Source organism: Elgaria multicarinata, chromosome 2, assembly GCF_023053635.1.
Source record: "Elgaria multicarinata webbii isolate HBS135686 ecotype San Diego chromosome 2, rElgMul1.1.pri, whole genome shotgun sequence".
NCBI classification, from domain to species: Eukaryota; Metazoa; Chordata; class Lepidosauria; order Squamata; family Anguidae; genus Elgaria; species Elgaria multicarinata.
The window spans coordinates 23,472,007-23,493,703 of NC_086172.1; the positions used below are offsets into that span (position 1 = coordinate 23,472,007).

The 21,697-nt window shown below is 41.2% G+C and overlaps 1 protein-coding gene across 1 annotated transcript in view; it reads right to left on the reverse strand.

Annotated features, from left to right (window-relative positions):
* Positions 1-21,697, reverse strand: part of PARD3B (par-3 family cell polarity regulator beta) — a 542,042-nt gene that overhangs the window by 123,450 nt on the left and 396,895 nt on the right. Inside the window, exon 20 of the mRNA XM_063116135.1 lies at positions 20,702-20,998. Coding sequence (XP_062972205.1) covers positions 20,702-20,998 — 297 coding nt within the window. The remainder of the gene's footprint in view (positions 1-20,701; positions 20,999-21,697) is intronic.

A 21,697-nucleotide genomic window follows, 5' to 3' on the forward strand; every position in this document is an offset into this window, starting at 1 on the left:
GGCTCAGCTTTGGGCATTCTATACAGGACAGCCCACTTTGTTTCTCTCTTCTTTTGTTTAGCACACCCAAAGAACCTCTGAGTAGCCTGATGCCAACACAAACCCCTGGAGTCATCTATAGTTAGATTTTGAAGAACTCGGTGCTAACTTTTAAGGGACAATCAAATTATTTTGATGCTTTTGCTGGTAGACAAATATCTCCAAACTATGGAAGTTTCACATAGGTTTGATAGCAAGTCTCTCTGTGTTATAAACACAGAGAAGACCCAAAGCGCATGCGCACTGGAATAGAAGCCATATCCATTTTAGTCATAGTTGGCTTTCCTTGAAGGCCATTTGAGATTTTGTCACAGTGTGACTTAATTATGGCATCATTCTTGTATGAAAATTTAGTATTAATTAAAAGTACTATTTCTCCCTAATGAAACCGAAGGCAAGGATGTAGACCAAATCAGATGGCTTTTTCCTTGGAGATATAATTTGACATTTTATTGCCATTGAGTGCATTTCCCATGAAGATCCGTTACTATCCATGCGATCCATGTTATTGCAAAAGGTATAACGTAATTCTGATGAGTAAATACCAAGTAATCTATCTGCACGTTACACAACAAAAGGAGTAGAGAATCTGGTTACAATAATATTTAAAGCCTTCTCTCTAAGGAGATGAATGCAACGTAAAACGGATTCTAGCATCTCCAGGTGGCAGAGTATCCATTCCTTCATTTCCGAATAGCTGTGCATTTCAGCATGTTAGTGATGCTTTCGCAAAGAAGGTTTGACAACAATAGAGAGTCCCCCACCCGCTAAACAAGAAGTGACAACTCCATTTGAAAGCTGTCCCTGGATGTGTTTTATGTGCAGAAATTATCTGTGACAGTTCAAATCAAAACAGAGTTTTCATTTCACATGGGAGGTAAACGGACGATAGAATAGGTTGCTTTAAATGCTACGGTCTAGTGCAATTAACGTTGCAGAAAATTTCTTTTGGGTAGGCTGTTCATTGCTAGCTCTAAACTTGAGGAAAAGAATATAAAAAGTTATTCTCTCTGATAGCTGAACTTTGAATGATCAAACCAGAAGGTAATGTAACTATAAAAAAGGGGGGAGGGGCATGGGGGGAAAAACACCTTTGAGCTAGTTTTCCAAAGCAGTGAAGTAGAAAACAACAACTTCGTCATTATTTTAGCAATTATATTCCTTACTCTAATATTTGAGTACACATTTATGTGTACTTCTAAGAATACCAGCTGATTGCCCAAGACTTTGTTCACAGTAAACTAGATTCCATTTTATCCTTCATGCAGAAGGGTAGGATCTATAGCTTCTTTGCATTAACATGTAGGAATGATGCAAAGTATGTTGTGCAAACATTCCAATTATAAATATTTGCATTCTATGCAAGCACTTCGTTCTCTCTTGCTTAATGTGTACCCATATGCACAGATCAGATTTTCTAATAACTGAAAGACTTACCATATATGGGGAGATAGTCTCTCTCCAATTTTCAACTCATGTTTGTAAATATTTCTAACTCATCCTCTTCTTGCTTAATTACTCACCATACCTCACAATGTCGGGTAATATACGGAGTATGACAATGCTGAATGCCACCCCCACAGTTCTCCAAGGGGACTTGTGTGGGAATGTTGCTTTGTAAGTGTAAAAGTGCTGCATAAATATTACATGTTATTAGATAAGTTGTGAAACTACATCTCAGGCCATCTCTAACTGCCAATAGAGCCTCATGGCATTTTTTAAAAAATCATATCTCATTTGAGTAAAAGCATTCTGAAAATGTTCTACTACTTTATCTATGCACAGTAGAACCAAATGTCTTTATTTGGGGCACTTCCAACTAGCACTTTCCTCGCTGTTTGGCACTACCGTCAAAATCATCAGCAACATAATAACTACTTTGCTGGATCTCACCAAAGCCAAGCACCCTGTTTCTGACAGTCATTAGCCTGATGCTTATGAGGAAGCCCCCAAAGGAGAGCATGAAGACAACAGTGGGTTTTCTGTTCTTCTGGGTACCCAGCAATCGGCTTTTGAACACTGACTTGCCAGCTAGTAGTTATTATCACTAATATTCATTGATCCTTGACTCCATTAAGTTGTCCAAGCAACAGCAACATACAAAAAGCAGCGTTGATTCAAAATGCCAAAATCTACAGTATTGCCATAGTTGGGCTGTATCTTTATTAGAGCCAACCAAAATGTCTCAAAATAGTGAGCAAGCTTTGGAGTTCCCAAGAACTCTTGATCAGACTGGATATTAAGAAAAGCAGGGAGGAGCTGTGGAGAGCAAAAAGCTGGCTTTAGATTGACACCACACCGTCTATACTTAATCACCATGATAAAATGGAATTTAGGGGGAGATCGCGGATTCTGCTACGTTCGTACTATGCAGCTTTCAGGCTGCATCTAGGATTGCTGGGGTAAAGAAACACACAATAGGTGATCTCCCACTTCTGATAATAAAAAATCCAGCTGTCACCCAGATCAGTCTTAAGCGAAATACACAGGTTCCTCGTTAAAGAGGGAATAGAAATAAAAGCAAACATGGCAGTTTTTATATTAGCAAAGCTGGAGATTCGTTTTAGGAGGTGTACTAGGCAGAAATGTCACTGGAAGTAAAATTGAATTGAATTGAATTGAATCCCTCCTAAAGGCTGCAGGGAATGTAACCCTCAAAATCTAAAATTCAAGTGGTAGAAAATCGTCTTCCTCCAGTTTTAGTAATGCAGGCAACATCCTTACTTGAGAAGATGGCTGAAGCTCTCCAATGTCACGTCGAACACTGAAACATGGCAAGCCTAACTGAGGGAGTACTTCTGCTGTCACTTCTGGTTTAAAGATCATTCTTTGTTGCTCACCCCGTGACACCCTGTAATGGTGCCTAGTCCAAAGTTTGCAGAAACATGTAGAGCGCTGAACACTTGAGGGCTGCTTGTCACTTTCTGCGTTAAATTCAACGCCTTGCTGGTTACATCTGTGACTCCAAAGAACTGCAAATATCTTGTTTGAATGCACACGCAATTAGCTTCTTAACAGATCTACGTACCGCAAGGCTTCTGAAGTGGCTTTGTGCTTCAAAATGGATTAATGAGATAGGAGACTAAGGCCTTAGCTAGACCTAAGGTTTATCCCGGGATTGTCCCAGGGTCATCCCTGTTCATGTAAATGACACACAGGATATCCCGGGAGCAGGCAGGGACGACCCCGGGATAAACCTTAGGTCTAGCTAAGGCCTAAATGAGAAAATGAAAGAGCATAGATCAAAGAAATGAGACTTAAGGTGGTTTAAACTGGCACGCCAACCTTAAAGCACATTGACCCTGTTCAGATGACACGCTAAGGCACGGTGGTTAAGCATTGTGAGCTAAACGTTGTGGCTTAGTGCAGCGGTTCTCAACCTGTGGGTCGGGACCCCTTTGGGGGTCGAATGACCCTTTCACAGGGGTCGCCTAAGACCATCGGAAAACACATATTTCCGATGGTCTTAGGAAACTGTATTGACTGAACTATGTCATGTATCATCTTTTGTATTATTAAAGCTATTGTTATGTATTATTTTCATTAGCAAACCATCCCATGACAATGGATCGTGTAGAGAAGAACGAAAATAATTTTATGGTTGGGGGTCACCACGACATGAGGAACTGTATTAAAGGGTCGGGCATTAGGAAGGTTGAGAACCACTGGCTTAGTGGGTTGTGTGAACCATTCCTAACCATTGTGGCTACATAACCATGGTTTAAACATGCTCACTAACCCTTTGCTGCAAAAGGGTTAGCAGCCTAACCATGGTTTAGTGTGTTGCCTGAACACGTCCCTTCACATGATGGTAAGTACAGTTCATTCCAATAAAACTTTCTTTACAGTAAAGCACCCCAAGAATAGCCACTAAAGTGGAGCAGGTTTAACCAGAAATAGCTGAATGGATAAAGATATTTCCAAGTTGGCATCAGCATTCAAGATGCGAGAATGAGATTTTCTGAGACAGCCCCCTATTGCTCAAGGTGGAAAAGGCTTCTCAAACTCGGCCGCATGGAGGTCAAAGCACCAACACTAATGCAGACAGTGGCATTTACAAGGAAAAGAAGGAAAAGATCAGTCCCCGTTTTCTGTGCTCTTACCCGCGACCCCCCTCCACTCATTTAGGAGCAGCAGCAACTGCATAAACATTGCTATTTTCTTCAATACAGGCACAAAATAGCTGCCTCTGTATTCTTACAAATCAGGAGGCACAGTTACTGAAAATATCAAAGGAAGGAAACAAGACTTTCTTCAGGTGAGGGACTTGCATGGGCTACTTCCCTGTAATTTGTGCACTTAACAATCAATAACAATTAGAGACAGGCTTGTTGCTGATTTAATGCTGCTCCCCAAAGCCCTCTCCCCCTCTCCCCCACACCCCTCCATCACGTTGCAGAAGTAGCTGCTGATTTGTAAAGCAAGGACATGCGTTGCACCGAGCCTCCTCTATCATTACCTGCAGACGGATCAGAAGCACTTCAGGTCCCCTGGTTAGCAGAACACTTACTGCACAGAAGTGCTCAATTAAAGCAGCCCTTTCAGGCAATTATTGAGCATTACAGCCGTTCAGAAACAGAAAATAGCACTCCCCTTTACTCCGAAAGAGTGAATTTTTACCCCTTCCATCAGTGCTGTATGCGTCCCCCCTTTCCCCCCAACTACATATGTTACAGTCACTTTCAAGATTCTCTTCCAAACTCAAAACTTGAATTTACAACACTTTGGGTTGATATCCTTAAACTGCACATGGAGGTTTCCCACCCCCCACCCCACCCCGTCGCTCCACTCCCAATAAATTAAACGCATCCCCTTTGACACATTTTAATCATTATAGAAGGCTCCTACCTAGTTATGAGGTAAACTCACATCTTGGGCTGAATAGGCTTAAAAGCCCAAAGGCAGAAGTGTTTAGAGCTGATAAATGCAGAAGCTTGCACAGGCTATGTTTTCAGTGATTACTGAGTTGACAGACAACACCCTGAAGTAACTATTACACTGAAAATTATAATGTATCATCATTTAAATTTTAAATGAATGAGGAGAATCAAGCACAACAATGGGCTGTCAGAAGGGCTGATTATTCAGATTATTTGTAAAGACGGCAAAAATATTGGCACCTCGCTGCCCTTTTTCTCCATTGTAACTGTACTCTCATCTAACGCCTTCTTGGCAAGACACTAAAGCTCTTATTCCCTCAGAGATGAATTGAGAGGGGAAGGGCACACACCGTGACAATAATGTGTGACAGCTGTACAATGGAGGATGAAGAGACTTTTGGCCTCTGGGGTGGGGGAAGAGGGATCGTGGCAACAGGAAAAGGATGAGACATGAAAATAAGGAAAAGTGACTGAATGGTGTCCTAGGGCTTCATGACTAAAAGCACATGACGTTGTTTGACTGCTGAAGCTAAGCGAGGCTGGCCCTGGAACTTGATTTTAATGCCTTTAGCAATTTGCTCCTCGCAGAAGGAATTTGAGGAGCAAATTGCTAAAGAAAACTCAGCAAACATTTCTTTAAATCTTTCCGGAGCAGAAAAAACAGTGATAGTGGTAGGACGTTTCCCCACCTTAGTGGCCTTGAGGCATCCAGAGGGAGCTCCATGCAACTAAGGGGCAGTGAGGCTGTACTGCTAGCCCTACTGCATGGCTTCCCTGCCCTGGTGTTCATAAAATCATAGAATCATAGAATAGAAGAGTTGGAAGGGGCCTAAAAGGTCATCGAGTCCAACCCCCTGCTCAGTCCAGGAATCCACCCTAAACCATACCTGACAGATGCTTGTCCAGCTGCCTCTTGAATGCCTTTAGTGTGGGGGAGCCCACAACCTCCCTAGGTAACTGGTTCCATTGTCGTACTGCTCTAACTGTCAGGATTTTTTTCCTGATGTCCAGCAGGAATCTGGCTTCCTGTAACTTGAGCCCATTATTCCGTGTCCTGCACTCTGGGAGGATCGAGAAGAGATCTTGGACCTCCTCTGTGTGACAACCTTTCAAGTATTTGAAGAGTGCTATCATGTCTCCCCTCAATCTTCTCTTCACCAGGCTAAACATGCCCAGTTATTTCAGTCTCTCCTCATAGGGCTTTGTTTCCAGACCCCTGATCATCCTGGTTGCCCTCCTCTACGTGCATAGGCTTCCATGTGAACCGGATTCTCTATATGTTTTCAGTTGCAGCTGATGCTTAACACATGTATATTGGTGTGTAGTTCTGTCTCGCTTTAATCACATGGAGTCCCCTTTATGCAATTGATATGTCAAGGCGCACTGAAATAGGACAGGGAGAATGCAGGGAAGTTAAATGAACAATTCATCTTCATGAGAAAGATTCTGCAGAGATACCAATATCCAAACCATTATTTTCTGGACAGGCATTTGAGGAACTATGCCAAAAAGAGAAGACAAAATTTCTAATACTGAAACGTAAACTCCAAAATAACAAGTTGCAAAAACCAGAAGACATTCACCTGAAGAGTTCTTAAGAAGCTCAAATATGAAACTGGTGCTATACAATTTATTAAGATCAGCCTCCTCTCCAGATCATTGGAGGGTAGCTAATGCAACATCACTTTTTAAAAACGTGATCTGAGGAATTTGGGAAATTACAGACATATTAGCCTGACTCATGTCCCAAAGAAAACAGTAAAATATCATTATTAACTACTATTGATAACCTTATAGAAGAAAAAGCCTTGCTGAAGACTAATAAGCAGGGCTTCTGCAAAGGGAAGCCCTGCCTTATTTATCATTCAGAATTCTTTGAGAGTGCCAACAAGCATGTAGACGGGGAGTTCTGGCAGACATAAAATAAGAGGTCCTCTTATGTATTGGAAACTTCTTATAGAATAAATGGCCAGTTTTCACACTGGAAGGAATAAAGCTTCCCAATAATCTGTATCAGTACCGGGACTGTTTAACATTCACAAATGAACTGGAATCAATAGCGGGCAGTGAGTTAGCTATGTTTACAGATGATGTCCAACTATTCTAGATGGAGACATGCAGCACAGACTGTGATGAACTTCAGAAAGATGTCTCCAAACTGGATGAATAAATAACAAAATAGCATCAGCATTATGTTAGTTAGATGCATATTGGGGGAAGCAATCCTAACATCATAGACATCTGGTGTCGTCTGACTTGATACTGACTGCGTTCAGACGGCATGATAACCAATGGTGAGTTAAACAGTCAATGGTTGGTTATTGTGTCATTTGTCAGGACATTTTCACACCACGGTTGGTTATTCGGCCAAAATAACCAGCGCTGTGCAGAGTTGATTATCTGAACAACCGTTGGTTATCAAGACATGTGGTAGGCACCGTTGACTATTTTGTCACACACAGTTGATTATTTTCGGTGAATACAGACTCCCCTGGCAAGGACGACCAAAGTGGCAGCTCCTGCTCTAGTCTAGTCAGCAGAACTTGCAATGGCTGATGGGATACCAGCAGGAGGACTAAGGGGGGAAGAGACGGTGGCGGATGTGTCAATCAAACACACCGTTGACTAATAGTCAACTCAATGCTGGGCTTAATCCACACCATGGTTGAGTATAATCATGTTGTGTGAGGAGTACCCACTCGATAATCAACCATGAAGTTGGCTATTAACCCATTGACTATTGTGTTGTCCAAACATAGCCTATGACTGTCCAAGAAAGATCTTGGAGATAAGATGAAACCTTGCTGAAGATATGGGGTGAGAGTTTAGTGTCAATGAAAAAGGCCAACTCAACATTGAGAATTATTAGGAAAAGGACTGAAAATAAAATTGTCAGTATGACAATGTCTTTATATAAATTGAAGATGCAGCCATATTTGGAATACTGGGTATAGTTTTGGTTTCCCCAATGCCCCATCTCAAAATAGTTTATCTTCTGGAAAAGGTACTGTATGAGGAAAGGTTAACCTTTTTAGGGATTTTTAGTTTAGAAAAAAAAAGGTAACTCAAGGGGAAACGTAACAGAGGTTTCAAAATTATGAGCAGCATGGGGAACATGGAGAGAGAAATTTTAATCCCTTGCTTACAACATTAGAATTTGGGGTCACCCAATGAAATTGATCACCAGTATGTTCAGAACGCACAGAAGGAAAACAGAGTTGCATTATCTCTTAATGAGGCTCAGCAAGGAGCTGTCTGTGAAGCCACACAACGGATGCTATACATGTGCAGGCCAGCCATAAAAATATTCAAAGCTCTCTCTTGAGTACAAGATGCTCTTCTGTTCCCCTTGGCTAATGGTTTTATCCTCCATTCTCTCCCCCCTCAGTTCTTTCTCAAGCTGCTGTGGAAACTCCTCTCCTGAACACCTTAAAGCTTCTACAGTGGGAAAGGTGAGAGGGATGTGTGACTGCCCAGAGAGTCACTCAGTGAACATCAGTTACAGGAACTACACTGGGTTTTCTTCTTTGCTACCACAATTGCAGTTCCATACTGGGAAATTAGCATACTCACTTACCAGGAGGTGAATGTGAGGCTATGACAATTAATGTTCCTCAAATTGGAGGATACATATTCAATACATCTTTCAAAAACATTTAAGAATATGCAAAGCCTGGTTTTCCCTACACAAAAAGCAGCAATGAAATCTTAAGAGAAAAGACAAGACTCTTTAAGGAAGGAAATAATAAAAATAAAATAAAATTTATGTCACATGACATGGAATCTTTGTCTATTAAACATCCATTCCTAAAAAACAATTTTGCTTGTAAGAATATGATTTATGTTTAGACTGCTTCTTTGCTTGTAGAAATGCATCCTGTACTTTCCTGGAAATTAATTTACTATGTCATTATTTCCCGCACTGATTAAGTGAATGAATATTGGGTTATAATAGGTGACCTCTTCTCCAGTATGATCTGGGATTGGCCTCTCATTAGTCGTGTGAGAGTTGTAAAATCATGCCTGTTGCAGCCAATATGGAGCAGCTGGGAATGGATACTGAGTGCCCTCTTGTTTTATTTAGGAATCAGACTTTGATAAGTGGTAGTGGTAGGCACAAGGCAAACAAGAAAGCTCAATTTTAAACCACCCACAATGACTTTCTTAGGAAGAACACAGCTTGATTTGCCCTTGGGCACAATCATGGACAACTGGAGTTATGTCTGGTCACAAATAAACTCGGATGTGTAAACCCACAGATTCCAAAACCCAGCATAATATATTTGTAGTGCAGAGTGCACATAACTCACTACACCTGCTCTGCTCAGGACATCTGCCCACCCATTTTTTGTGCAATATGAACTGCTTGAACAGTGAGGGGGTAAAGACTGTATAACTCCCAAATACACATAACTTATTTGCACATACTGATTGATTCAGGGCCTCTCTGCTTCTTGACAAAATACTTAGATGTCATGTTATCGACTGCGGCTTGCCCAATCTTGTCCATCACTATAGGTACCAAGAATATCAATGCATTTCTAACAGCTCTCAAGTTTAGCACATTAATGTGCAGTATGCAGAGCTTTTTCCCATTTGGACCGTCTTCAGTTGACCAAGTTTGCTTCACAACAAGCTCCCCCAACCATCCAACAAACAACCTCAGTGGAACTACCTTGTATTGCAGATAGCAGGGACATCCTGTGATGCTGGTATGTTCATATATGAAAATAAATGTCTCTTACATTATAATGGTGAACCATATGAGTTTGCATTAAAAGAATAGGATTTTTCACAATGACGCCATTTTGAATTTTGTCGTTTTGATATACTTGGGTGAGTGCGTTTGAGTCCAATATAACCTTTTTAGTCAATCAGAAAATTTCTCAAACAAAATCCTGTCTCTAATTATTGAGTAGGGATACCACAGTTTCTTTATAAAAGTATTTCCTGCTCTAGTTGTGGGGTGGACTGATTATCTGAAAACATAATTGGCACGTTAGGAAGAATAGGAATGAACTTTCATCACATAGCCGTTACAAATTATAGAATTAACCCACTAGTCTGCACCAAAGTCTCAAAATGCATAGACTGGGAATGTCTGGAGCAACACATGTGAGGTGTCCCTGAACTCCTCAAATTTTGTCCTATTGGAAGAGGAACTGTAAGCCTTAAGGACTGGGCTGAGAACCTATTTTTCATTACCTATACCAGAAAGTCATCTTTCTGGTAAAATAAAAAGTTCTGAATGGGTGATCTTCCATGGTTGCCTTCATTTGAACTGGCAAAGCAGTGGACTGCAGCCAAACGTCCCTTCTCAGAAAAACAAAACAACCACTTGCCACAATATTTCTTGCAGTGTAATCCAGAACATGGCAGGCCATATTTATTTGTGATGTTGACAACAAAATTTCCCCTTCTTACAAAAACTTAGCCCATTGCTTCTTCTCTTCAGGAATAAGATGTAGCTAATGTGACACTCTCCCACAAAAAGCCCAGACCACTCTCCCCATAATTAGCTCTTTTAATTAGCTAATCACTTGGTAAGAAACATATCAAACAGAGAAGAAACGTATTTTTCTCCATATCAAGACCAGACACAAGATTAGACACATCTACTCACCCACCTCCCCACAAACTTTGGGCCATCAAGGCAATGGTCTGGAGGGCCCTTTGACTCTGACATGAGTCACTTTCACCCTCTGCCACCAATTGCAGCTCAACTGGGACCTTTGGATCCAATGCAATGCCTTTCACATGCTGACCCCACCCCACCCCACCCCTTAGGTCTCAACAGCACACGTAGTTCCCAATGTGGAAATGCACAGAGACCATGAATATTATTTCATAACACATAGCTAACTTATGTTCACTGCCACACGATGTGGTGATGGGGGAATAGGTGGGCCAATAAATATTTGCCTTCATGGATAAACAGAAACTCCAGAGGCAGTGTACCTCTGAACACCAGAAACAAACAGTGTGGAAGGACTGTTGGGATTTCTAAATGGAGCATGGCTCTTCTTTTGCTCTTAACATCGGTAACTTCTTAAAATACGACTCAATTTGCGTGCTGCGTATATCAGCAACAATGTATATAGAGATATGTATACACATAAACGATAAATAATGACTGCCGACATTTGTCTACAGACATTAACAATGACTTTCTTTCTTTTAAAAACAACTGAAGTATAGAATCGTATGCAGTGGGAGAACTGTCACACACTCCCCCCCTCCCGCCTCTCCTTAAAATCAGACACAGTAGCCAACCCAGGTGGCCTTCATCTTAGATCCAAGGAGGGTGTTGCAGCTGTTTCCAGCTTACTGTCATCTTAATCATCATTGTACGTGTCCTCCTCTTCCACTTCATGCATTAAGACTCTCCATCACTGTCTAACAAATCTTGTGCAGTAAGCAGCATGTAATAATTGCCAGGGGAGCTCTCTTGGTTGCTCCATACTGACCTCACGCTTATGAGGTCACCTGGTCAACTGAAGTATTTATTTTGATATAGATGGGAGAACTAGGCCTGACATCCCTGCTTAATCATGCTAATCACTGCAGGGAAGAACTTGGGAGTTGCAAATGGGCTTGTGAAGGCTTTATCCTTTGCTTCTCTTCGTCAAACTGGGGGCTATGCTGTTGTCTGTGTCCGAAAACTTTCCATCACCACCACCTGTTGGGAATAGGAATATCTGCTTTTCAATTTTCATGATTATCATTTCTGTGCTGCCTTGCGGACTGACTCAAAAGCAATTTGGGCTGCCAGTTGAATGGATTTTGTTAAGTGATAAGCTCATTGCTCGGTAGGCATGTTCTGCCATTGACAGGCACGTCGTCAATTGGATGAGAAAGCTTCAGTTGCAATGGCAGGTCTTTAATTGCACTTTCATACTATCAAGCTACGAAATTATAGTTACCAGTTTGTGTTGTGGAAAGCCTGCTGAAGAGGACTGGCCCTCGCACAAACAAGAACACAGATATCCATGTTCTTTGGTATGGGCCCAAGTAAACAAGATAGTCAGACTATGTGCACTGCAACAACAAAAGGGCATTCAAAATGCACAGTGTACGTGACTCTGCACCAAATGTATCCAAGGTTTTATCATGTATTTGTGAACTGCCCAGAGAGCTTCGGCTATTGGGCGGTATAAAAATGCAATAAATAAATAAATAAAGCCCTGAATGCTTTTCTCTGTGAAACAACTACCCTTCTGCAACACAACAAGCATTGCTTAAATCTGTGGTGACCTGCATGCTTCGATGTTGTGAAACTGCACATTAATAGTCTTTCCAGACAATCACGTTACTGCAGCTGCCTTGAAATCCAGACGTTTTCCCCCAAGCTGGCATTTTCGGTGAAGGGATAATGCATTCCCCCAGCATTCAAAAGGAGCAACGTTCTGTAGCAGGCAAAATGTGACTCTCCACACCATCCCAGGAACACCGGCTATACTAGTTGAACAATAAATTCAAGGTTTTATCATGTATTTTATGGTATTTATTTAGCAGTAACATATTTTGCATTAAAGCCTTTTTTGCCCTGCAGTTATTAATTAAGAAACATATTATGGAAAGATATATATTTTTGGTTCAAGGGTAAAAATGCTCTAAATCGCTTGCTTGCAAGATGGAAATACCACAGCCATGCTGCGCGTCTACTATACAAGCGGCTGGCCTATAAACAAGATTTTAGCAGGTTCCCTTTTGAACAACTCTGACTATTTAATTAATCTTCAAGCCATTAACCATTCATTTAAAATGCCACTTACGAAATCTTCATTTTGCACATTATCAGCTGGCTTGCAAATAGCTATCCATGAGCAGAGGCGTAATGATCTCTCTCCCCCATTCTTAGAGCTTAGCAACCTCATAGTCAATTTTGGCTTCTTAATTACCCACACACATATTAGCATTTAAAATTAAATGGCAGGTTTAAAAAAAATTAATGTGCACACACACACACACACACACACACACAATAACATTCTTATTACTGTGCTGCTTATTAAAGGAAACCTACTTTTGGTTAAAGGACATTGTGGAATTGTGTACAGAATAAAACTATTATAAAGAGAGAGAAATACTGGGGAGTGGGGTGAGGATGAAAATAAGTTTTAGAAGGTAAAAAAGATCTCCTGGCCAGCAATAGATGTGGAGAACCCCAAGTTCAAATTCCTGCTCAGGCATGAGTTCAATGGTTGAATTCAGACATTATACCAAATCCAGTTTGAGGAAACTAAACTATGTTTGGCATTATGCCCAGATTGACATGATTTATTGATTTACTTAAAAAATTTATAAACCGTGCCTTAATCTCCAAAAGGACTTCAGGGCGGTGCACATGAAATTACTAAAAAAAAATACAAAATAATGCAATAAAAACAAATCTAGAAACTAAGCATCAAAAATTGAGAGGCATAAAATAATTTCAACAGTTCAAAAGATGTTTAAATCAGAAAATATAAAAATACTAAAAAAAAATCAATGTCTGCGCAAATAAAAACATCAGGATGATCCGGGATCTGGAAACAAAACCCTATGAAGAGAGATTGAAACAACTGGGCATGTTTAGCCTGGAGAAGAGGAGATTGAGGGGAGACATGACAGCACGCTTCAAATACTTAAAAGGTTGTCACACAGAGGAGGGCCAGGATCTCTTCTCGATCCTCCCAGAGTGCAGGACACGGAATAACGGGCTCAAGTTAAAGGAAGCCAGATTCCAGCTGGACATCAGGAAAAACTTCCTGACTGTTAGAGCAGTACGACAATAGAACCAGTTACCTAGGGAGGTTGTGGGCTCTCCCACACCAGAGGCATTCAAGAGGCAGCTGGACAGCCATCTGTCAGGTATGCTTTAGGGTGGATTCCTGCATTGAGCAGGGGGGTGGACTCGATGGCCTTTTAGGCCCCTTCCAACTCTACTATTCTATGATTCTGTGATTCTATCTTTACCGGGTGCAGAAAAAAGCACAGAGAGTGCCATACAGATTTTCCATGGGAGGAAGTCATTCTAGAGTTGAGGAGAGCATCCAACACAGGTCAGAAAAAGGAGAAACAGGTTCTCAGGATGCAGAATGTTTATTTTCACATATCTTTGTGAAAATAAACATTTTGAATCCCGAGAACCTGTTTCTCCTTTTTCTGACCGGTTATGGCTGAAGCCAAAATGGATTCAGAGCCCTACTGAAATCGGAGCACCCAGCCTCCACCGGCTGAGGCACCACCACAGTGAAGGCCTTCTCTTTTGTAGATTTTAAATATATGCCTCTTATGGAAGGAGTACAGAGAAGTGCTTCCTCTGACGGCCTTAATGCATGGAATGGTTGATATGAGAGGAAGTACTCCTTCAGCTATTTGAGCCCCAAGATGTTTAGAGCTTTAAATATAAGCATCTGTATCTTTATTTGGGCTCAACAGCAATATGCAGCCAATGTAACTCCTTCAGAACTGTGGAAAATAACCCTACCAGGCAAACCAATCCGAATTCTAGCAGCTGAATTCTGTGCTAGTTGAAGCTTCTGAACCATTTTCAGGGTCAGCCACAGATATAATACATTACAGTAATCCAACCTGGAGGTTACTACAGCATTGAATACTGTGGCTTAACTATCCCTATCCAGCTAACTATCCCTATCTTGTTGATGAACCAGATGCAGTTTGTAAAAGGTTTGAGGCTGATGAACCAGATGAAGCTGCTTTGCAAACAGATCACAAACTACAACAAGAAACCATCATCTGAAGTGGGGTTCCAAACCACAGTTGGGGTTAACGATGCTTTGATGTGATGCCTGAACTGACAAGTCATAGTGATGGGCAATGGGTCATTTCTAGAGGCTCATGCCGACTAGAAGGGAAGCCCGGAAATGAGTGGAAAGACTTGTCCCTGGATTGGGAGAAGTCGGTGATGCTCCCTTATCTGTGCTCTGCTGACCTGCTCTGCTCTGGAAACGAGCATTTCCAGTTGCTCCCAGAAGCGCTAAATCTCCGTTGTGCAAGCTGCGGGTCTTGCTTGAGGAATGGAAGTGGCGGGGGCACAACAGAATTTCTGTGGCAGCAGTGCCCTGTTGGACACCACCCAAAACCAAATATTTACTTTCAAACCATTATTTGCCCATTAAGTTCTGAAACTCAGACTATAGTTAGCTAAAACTATGTCTGAACTGAGCCTTGGTATGACTGTAATTAAGTTGCAATTATGCTCCTGATTTCAGTAAGAACAGTTCTGGTCATATGGGTCCAATGCAGAACCAGAGTGACACATTTCCTAGTCATATGTTGTGCTCTTGCCTACACCAACAACGAAACAGAGACAGTGAGAAGCTATGGTAAGAGGCCTTTTTGTTCTGCCAAGCCCTTCGCAGATCTTCGCCAGTTATTCCTTGCACTTTACTCATTTTCCCTACACAAGTATTGAACTCCATATTAGGAAAAGTGCAGGTGAAGTGGCACTGAGATGAAGACGGTAAAGAACTTGGACAAGTGAAGTATCGAAACAGCATGATCCATCACATGCATTTGAACAGCATCTGTTGCCAAGCCTATCCTATTTAAGTGCTAAAACCACATGTAGCCAAGCATATTTGATACGCGCAGGGAAGTGTCTGAGTGTGTGCCAGAGAGAGAGAGAGAGAGAGAGAATGAGAATGGGTTCATATATAACAGCAAACTGGTTTAGTCACAAAAAAATAAACACCTTTCACTCTCCTCCTCTTGTGCCTGTAGAAGGACGAAAGGGAAGGAGGCATGTGAGAGCCAAAGTTTTGCCATGGTTCATAGTCAATCATCTAAAATGAGGTGCACAACCCATGGGCCATCCACGCCTCGTGGTTGCAGGTTGTGCACCCCCCACCCACTGATCAGCTGGGCTGTGGGAAACAAACAGCAGAAAGCAGGACTTCAGAGAAAGCAAAGCAAAGAAGCGCTGAGTAAGAAGTCCCATTCTTATCTCTGATGGGTGATCAGTGAGTGGAGAGAAGAGCAATTTAAAGATATTTAAACTTTAAATACCCTGCAGGGTGTTTAAAGTTTAAATACAGTCACATGTTAGAATTGAGCTTTCAATGCCATTCCCTTGGCATTGAAAGCTCAACCCTAAATAGGCTGACTAACTGGCATTCATTGGAAGGGTTATCCTCTCTTTTGCAGATGCCTAAATAAAAATGTGGAGGAGTTTAACGCCAAAATCTGCCACCATCTTCTGTTTGGAAACAGGGGCAAATGCATGTGAGTGAGGGCTCAACCCACACCGACCACTCATAGATTTTCATACCATTCAAGAGTGTCAATGATTGTGTGCATTTTTTATTTGCAAATCAGTTCCCAAATACAAAAAGTAAAGCATGGACCGACCTTTAACCGAAATTCAGCATACTGCTGCAAGTGCTTGGACAATATCGAGGCCCAATATTGGGCAAAAGGCGGGATACAAATAAATATAATAATAAGAAGAATAACATGCGTAGCTGCCATACACGGAGTCAGATCATTGACCCATCTAGCCCAGGAGTAGGCAAACCTTTTGGGCTGTGGGCACATTTGGCAATTTGAGAAACTGTCCTGGGCACCACCACAAAATGGCTGCTATGGGAGGCGGGGCAAGGGACAGGTACACCAGCCCAAAAGACTGAGTACAAGGCAAAGGTGGGGGCTGAACCAACAGAAACCTATTTCATGGGAATTCCAACTGTTGGTAAGAAAATGTGTTAATGAAAAGAAAAATGGGAAGAGGTAAAGCATTGGTGCCCGTGGGCATCACATTGCCTACCCCGACCTAGCCTAATACTAACTAGTTTGACAAGTAATAATCCCACCACCGCCCCAGGTCTGTATTCCAGCTCAGCCCTGTTCCTTGAGATCCTTTTCACTGGAGATGTCAAGGGTTAGAACTGAAACCTTTTGTACACAAAGGACACTACCACGGACCTCTGCTCCCTCAGCCTACAACACTACACCGAAGCTTTCAAACAATGTGAAGACAGCGTAGCTTGATAAAATATAACAACTACTCAAAGTATTTAGCCAAGATAATTATGTGAATTTATGACAAACAATGGGATCCCATTGAAAGAAACATGACCAACACTCTAAGAAGGTAGCTCAAGTTGGTATCCATCAAAATTACTATAGGTTCATGCTGTAAGCATTCAACAGAAGGGATTAATACTATACTACTGAAGAAATAGTTTTAGTACTTGTATTGGGGGTTCTTTTTGATCCTTTGAAGTGCAGACAGATTTCTAATTATTGGGATAGAGGCAAACAAGAAGTAGGACATAAAAATAGGGCACTTTGTAGATTCATGGCTAATTGTTTATCAGTATTAGGTACACTGATCAAGCCACAGGGATCTTTTATTATAAGCAGCCTCATAATTTTATAAAATCATTAAAGGGATGATAATACATTCTTCATAAGGGGAAAAAGTGACTGCTTGGTTCAATGCATGAGTTTTAATTCAATTCTCTATAGTAATGGCCCATGACAGGAATTTTAAAACTCAGATGAGATCATCTAGGTTTTGTTTGTTGAAACTAAAACAAAATAAAAATAGAGTAAAATAAAATAAAAAAAAAAAAGTTGGTGGTGAGGAACCCAACTCATTTATGTCATTTCTCAGGTCCTCACATTGTGTGACAAAGATTGTGAGTCAGAGGTGGGAAAAAGATGCATTAGGCTAAAATAAAATTAACTGTGATAAAATAACACGAAGAGCAATTAAGGCTGAGAGCAAAGACTGGAGAAACTACTGCATAATAAACCAGCTGTTAAATGCTGAACCCTTACAAAAATGAAATGACTTTGTTCTGGGTAACAAGACATTTCCATTTTCTTTCTTTATCCCTGTTTGATGGACAAATCAGGTTTCATACTTGACCTTCTGAGGAAACAGCACACACAAAACTGCCGCCATTTGCAGGGCACTTTATGGTGGCTCTCTCCAGTAGAGATGGGCAAGTCTGCCACTTTCACTTTCTCCTACATTCAAAGTTTTAAAAACTCAAATTCTTTTATCTTTCACATGAGAAAAACTTTGTGAATTTTATTAAAAACAAACTGAAATGAAATTCTCGCCCATCTGCTCTAACCAAAATTCCCAATAAGAAGAAGATCATGATGTAACTGCTTGAAATATAGCTGTTAAAGATGAGGAACCTGCTAAAAAGAAGATGGTAACCCTAACTGGGCACTACAAGCATGATTGAAAACCAAATTTCTAAGGAGTAAGAACTCAAAAGCCTGGGGCTGGATGGCCAAATCTATTACTTTCAATGCCTTCCTCAATTGAATTTTAAAAATATCTCAAGGTCTGTTTCCCCAAATATGGAGAACTTGGTGAATATTGGTAAATCCTTATCAAAACCAAACTGAAACAGAATTCTCACCACATTAAATGACCATTCAATAGTGGTTCTCTCCATGCCATTAACTTTTGTAAACCGCCCAGAGAGCTTCAGCTATGGGGTGGTATATAAATGTAATAAATAAATAAATAAATCTGTTTTATTCGGAGGATTGCAATGGTACGAAGGAAATCGTCTGATCTATATGGTGAGGTTGACGTGTAGACAACTATCACAGGGGCAATTTAATATGGCCTATATGTAGCAGCTGTTAAATATGAACCTATATTTACTCCATAATTGGACATTTACCATGTGTAGAGACATGAAAGGCTGGCTGGAAAAACTAAAGGGAATAGGAAAAAGGAAAGGAACCTCTTGTGCAAGCACTGAGTCATTACTGACTCTTGGAGGGACACCAGCTTTCGCTGACATTTTCTTGGCAGGCCTTATAGCGGGGTGGTTTGCCGTTGCCTTCCCCGGCCATTATTACCTTTCCCCCAGCTAACTGGGTACTCATTTTACCGACCTCGGAAGGATGGAAGGCTGAGTTGACCCGAGCTGGCTGCCTGAAACCAGCTTCCGCTGGGATCGAACAGACCGTGGGGAGAGTTTCGGCTGCAAAAATTCAGGAAATTCCAACCCCTGCAGACATTTTTTGGGGAAGTGGGGGCAGTTTTTCTCTGAATGATTCTGGGTATAAAACCATGCAATCAAAAGAAACATAAACTATAACAATAAAACAAAACTCACAGTACCACAAAATTAAACATATAGATGTTAAAGCTGAGAGGCCCAGATTACATGAGCGATTTCAAAGGCCTGGGTGAACAGAAAGGCCTTCATCGTGCGTGAAAAAAGACCTCAGGGATTCTCACCCCTTTCATGGCAATTTACATCCATCAGGTAATTTTTGGTCTAGTTCACTAAAAACCTTAACTCTACAACATGGACTACAGACAGGCAGAACAAAGATAATGCCCACATCTAAAACATCCTGGTGACTGAAATCAACGGAACGTCAAAGGTTGGCTACAGAGAGATTTGGGGAGTTGCCTCTCTCCAAGAACAATCCTCGCTCCAGTGCTCCTGCTTCAAAAATGGAGACAAACCAGGCATGTTTATGCCCAAACCATAAGGTCTTTTTAGAATTCTCGTCCCAACAACAGTGACCCAATTAAATCCCTTTTAAAGCCATTCTATTTACTTCTGTAGTGAAAAGTACATATTAAGTCTATGTATTTGCATAGACATTGTAGAAGTAAATCATAGTGCTGACAACCAAGATATACAAGCCTCAGTAACAAACATTCCTCCTCACTTTTCTGTTATGTTCCACTAACAGTCTTGCTTATACTTTTACGTACATAGGAAGCAGAACCAAGTACTGTATTTCTTTGTATTCTCCAGTGCCAGATTTTAGGATGTCCTGGTTGATGGCTCTATGACTGCGCCTAGAAATGTGCGTGCTACCATTTTTTAAAAAAAACTTATACAGAAAAATATTTCTGTATTTCTTAACGCTACCAACCTGGAAACTTGACAGTAAGGATTAAGAATGGCTCCTTCCTCCCCTACTTGGTTATTGGAAAGACCCTGAAAGGTAATCCGTCTTACGAAGCCACGGTTTACAGTCTGCATAAAAGTGCCATGATTCTCAGTCCTCCCTCCAACTTAATTGAAAGTGCATAATATCACACAACAGGGGAAATGTAAACTGTAAGCATGCACAGTAAATCACTGTACCAGCAACCAGCTTTTGCAGCAAATGGGCAGCAAATGATTGTGGGGGCCAAAAAGCAATTTGAACACACAAGTCTTTTAGGACTGCAGAACAACAGCTTCTTCGGAGCAGAAAAAGAAGAGAGCTACTGATTCCGAAGCACTGCAATTGGATTTGAGGCAGGTCAATTCAGTCAATTTGTGAAATAGGTGCCTTTTTATAATGATTTCGATTTTATCATGACCTTGACTGTTACCGGTGCAAATGTAGAGTATATGTATTGTTTCTTTTTAAGCAAATATAAAACCTTGATCATTAAAAATCACACGGCCCGTCTGAGCAAAATTACGGAAGAGCTTAAGCAAACTTAGTAATAAGGATCTCTCTTCTGGAAAAAAGAAAAATTGATTTAGGAATTAAGGGGCCTGAAGCTTTGCTTCTTAACATCCTGATCATGAACACGGCCACTGGTTTATTTCCCAACCACGCCAAAGTCCTCATCCTGCTTGCATAATATCACTGTTTGCGATAATGTTGCGTAGTGCAACCAACGGTGTGTATTGTCCATTGATATGTTGTGGCAACAAGTCTTAGAGACAGGACACTCAACCCAAAAAATCACTCCTCAAATTGTAGTACAGGTGCTATGCCGTTTTGTTACGTTTAAACACAACTAGTCATGCATTAAACGGTTTCCGTGCTATGTGGATTACCTTTCAACAGGAGCATGCTGATGGGGTGGCTTGTTTATCCGTGCATACAGTCCCTCTAAGTGGTCCCTGTCCACAGGTGCTGGAGGGTTATCGCACCCAAAGGTTTCGGAAACAGGTGGAGAAGATGGCCTATAGCCGCTGACACCTGGATACATTTCTCGGAAGTGATTCACGCGTGCATAATTTGGGTCTGTCTCATCATCGTCAATATCAGGTGGTGGACCCACAGCGCCGGTGGAATACTCAGCAAGCCCCCTGGTCTGCTTCTGCCGTAGCTCCTGATGCTTTGCCCCAATCCTAGGAAACAAAATAACCAATATTAGCATTTGCTTTAACACCCAATACAGTGAAGTGAGCCTGCTTCACAAAATTGCTCATAGTTAGTTTGTATTAAACAATGAACAGTTTACATATACAAGACAAATGCCAGCTAAAACCTTAGGGAACATTTGATGCTTTATAATCATGCTCTGATATATGTATCAAGCAAGCAGGTCAATTTCAAATCCACCACGATTCACAACAGCTAAGCACCCATCCCCCATCCAAGCATTTGCACCTTGGTGGCTCATATGTCCATACATAACCAAAATTGAACAAGCATGCATTACACTGAAAATTATATTAAAAAGCAGGTCATAGATGCCTGTTAAAAACTTCCATCTTTTAAACATCTGAATTACTCAACAGTGTTATCAGTGCCAGTTTCTCCATATCTTTCTTTAACCCCAAGATTCTGCTGAACAAATTCATGTGAGAAATGCAATACTGTGGGGACATAAATGCAGAGGGGGCTTGGTTGTCTGAAAAGTCAAAGACCAGACACAATTTATTGGGGGGGGGGTTCTGCATCCCCGCTCCCCATTTAAGTGGGGAGACATCATACCTCATTATACAGGAGCGAGGGACAGAGCACGACAGTGAAGAAATGAATAGAAGCCTGACAGGGATGAATTGGTACATATAAGTGAATTAAAGACTATTACTGGCAGTACT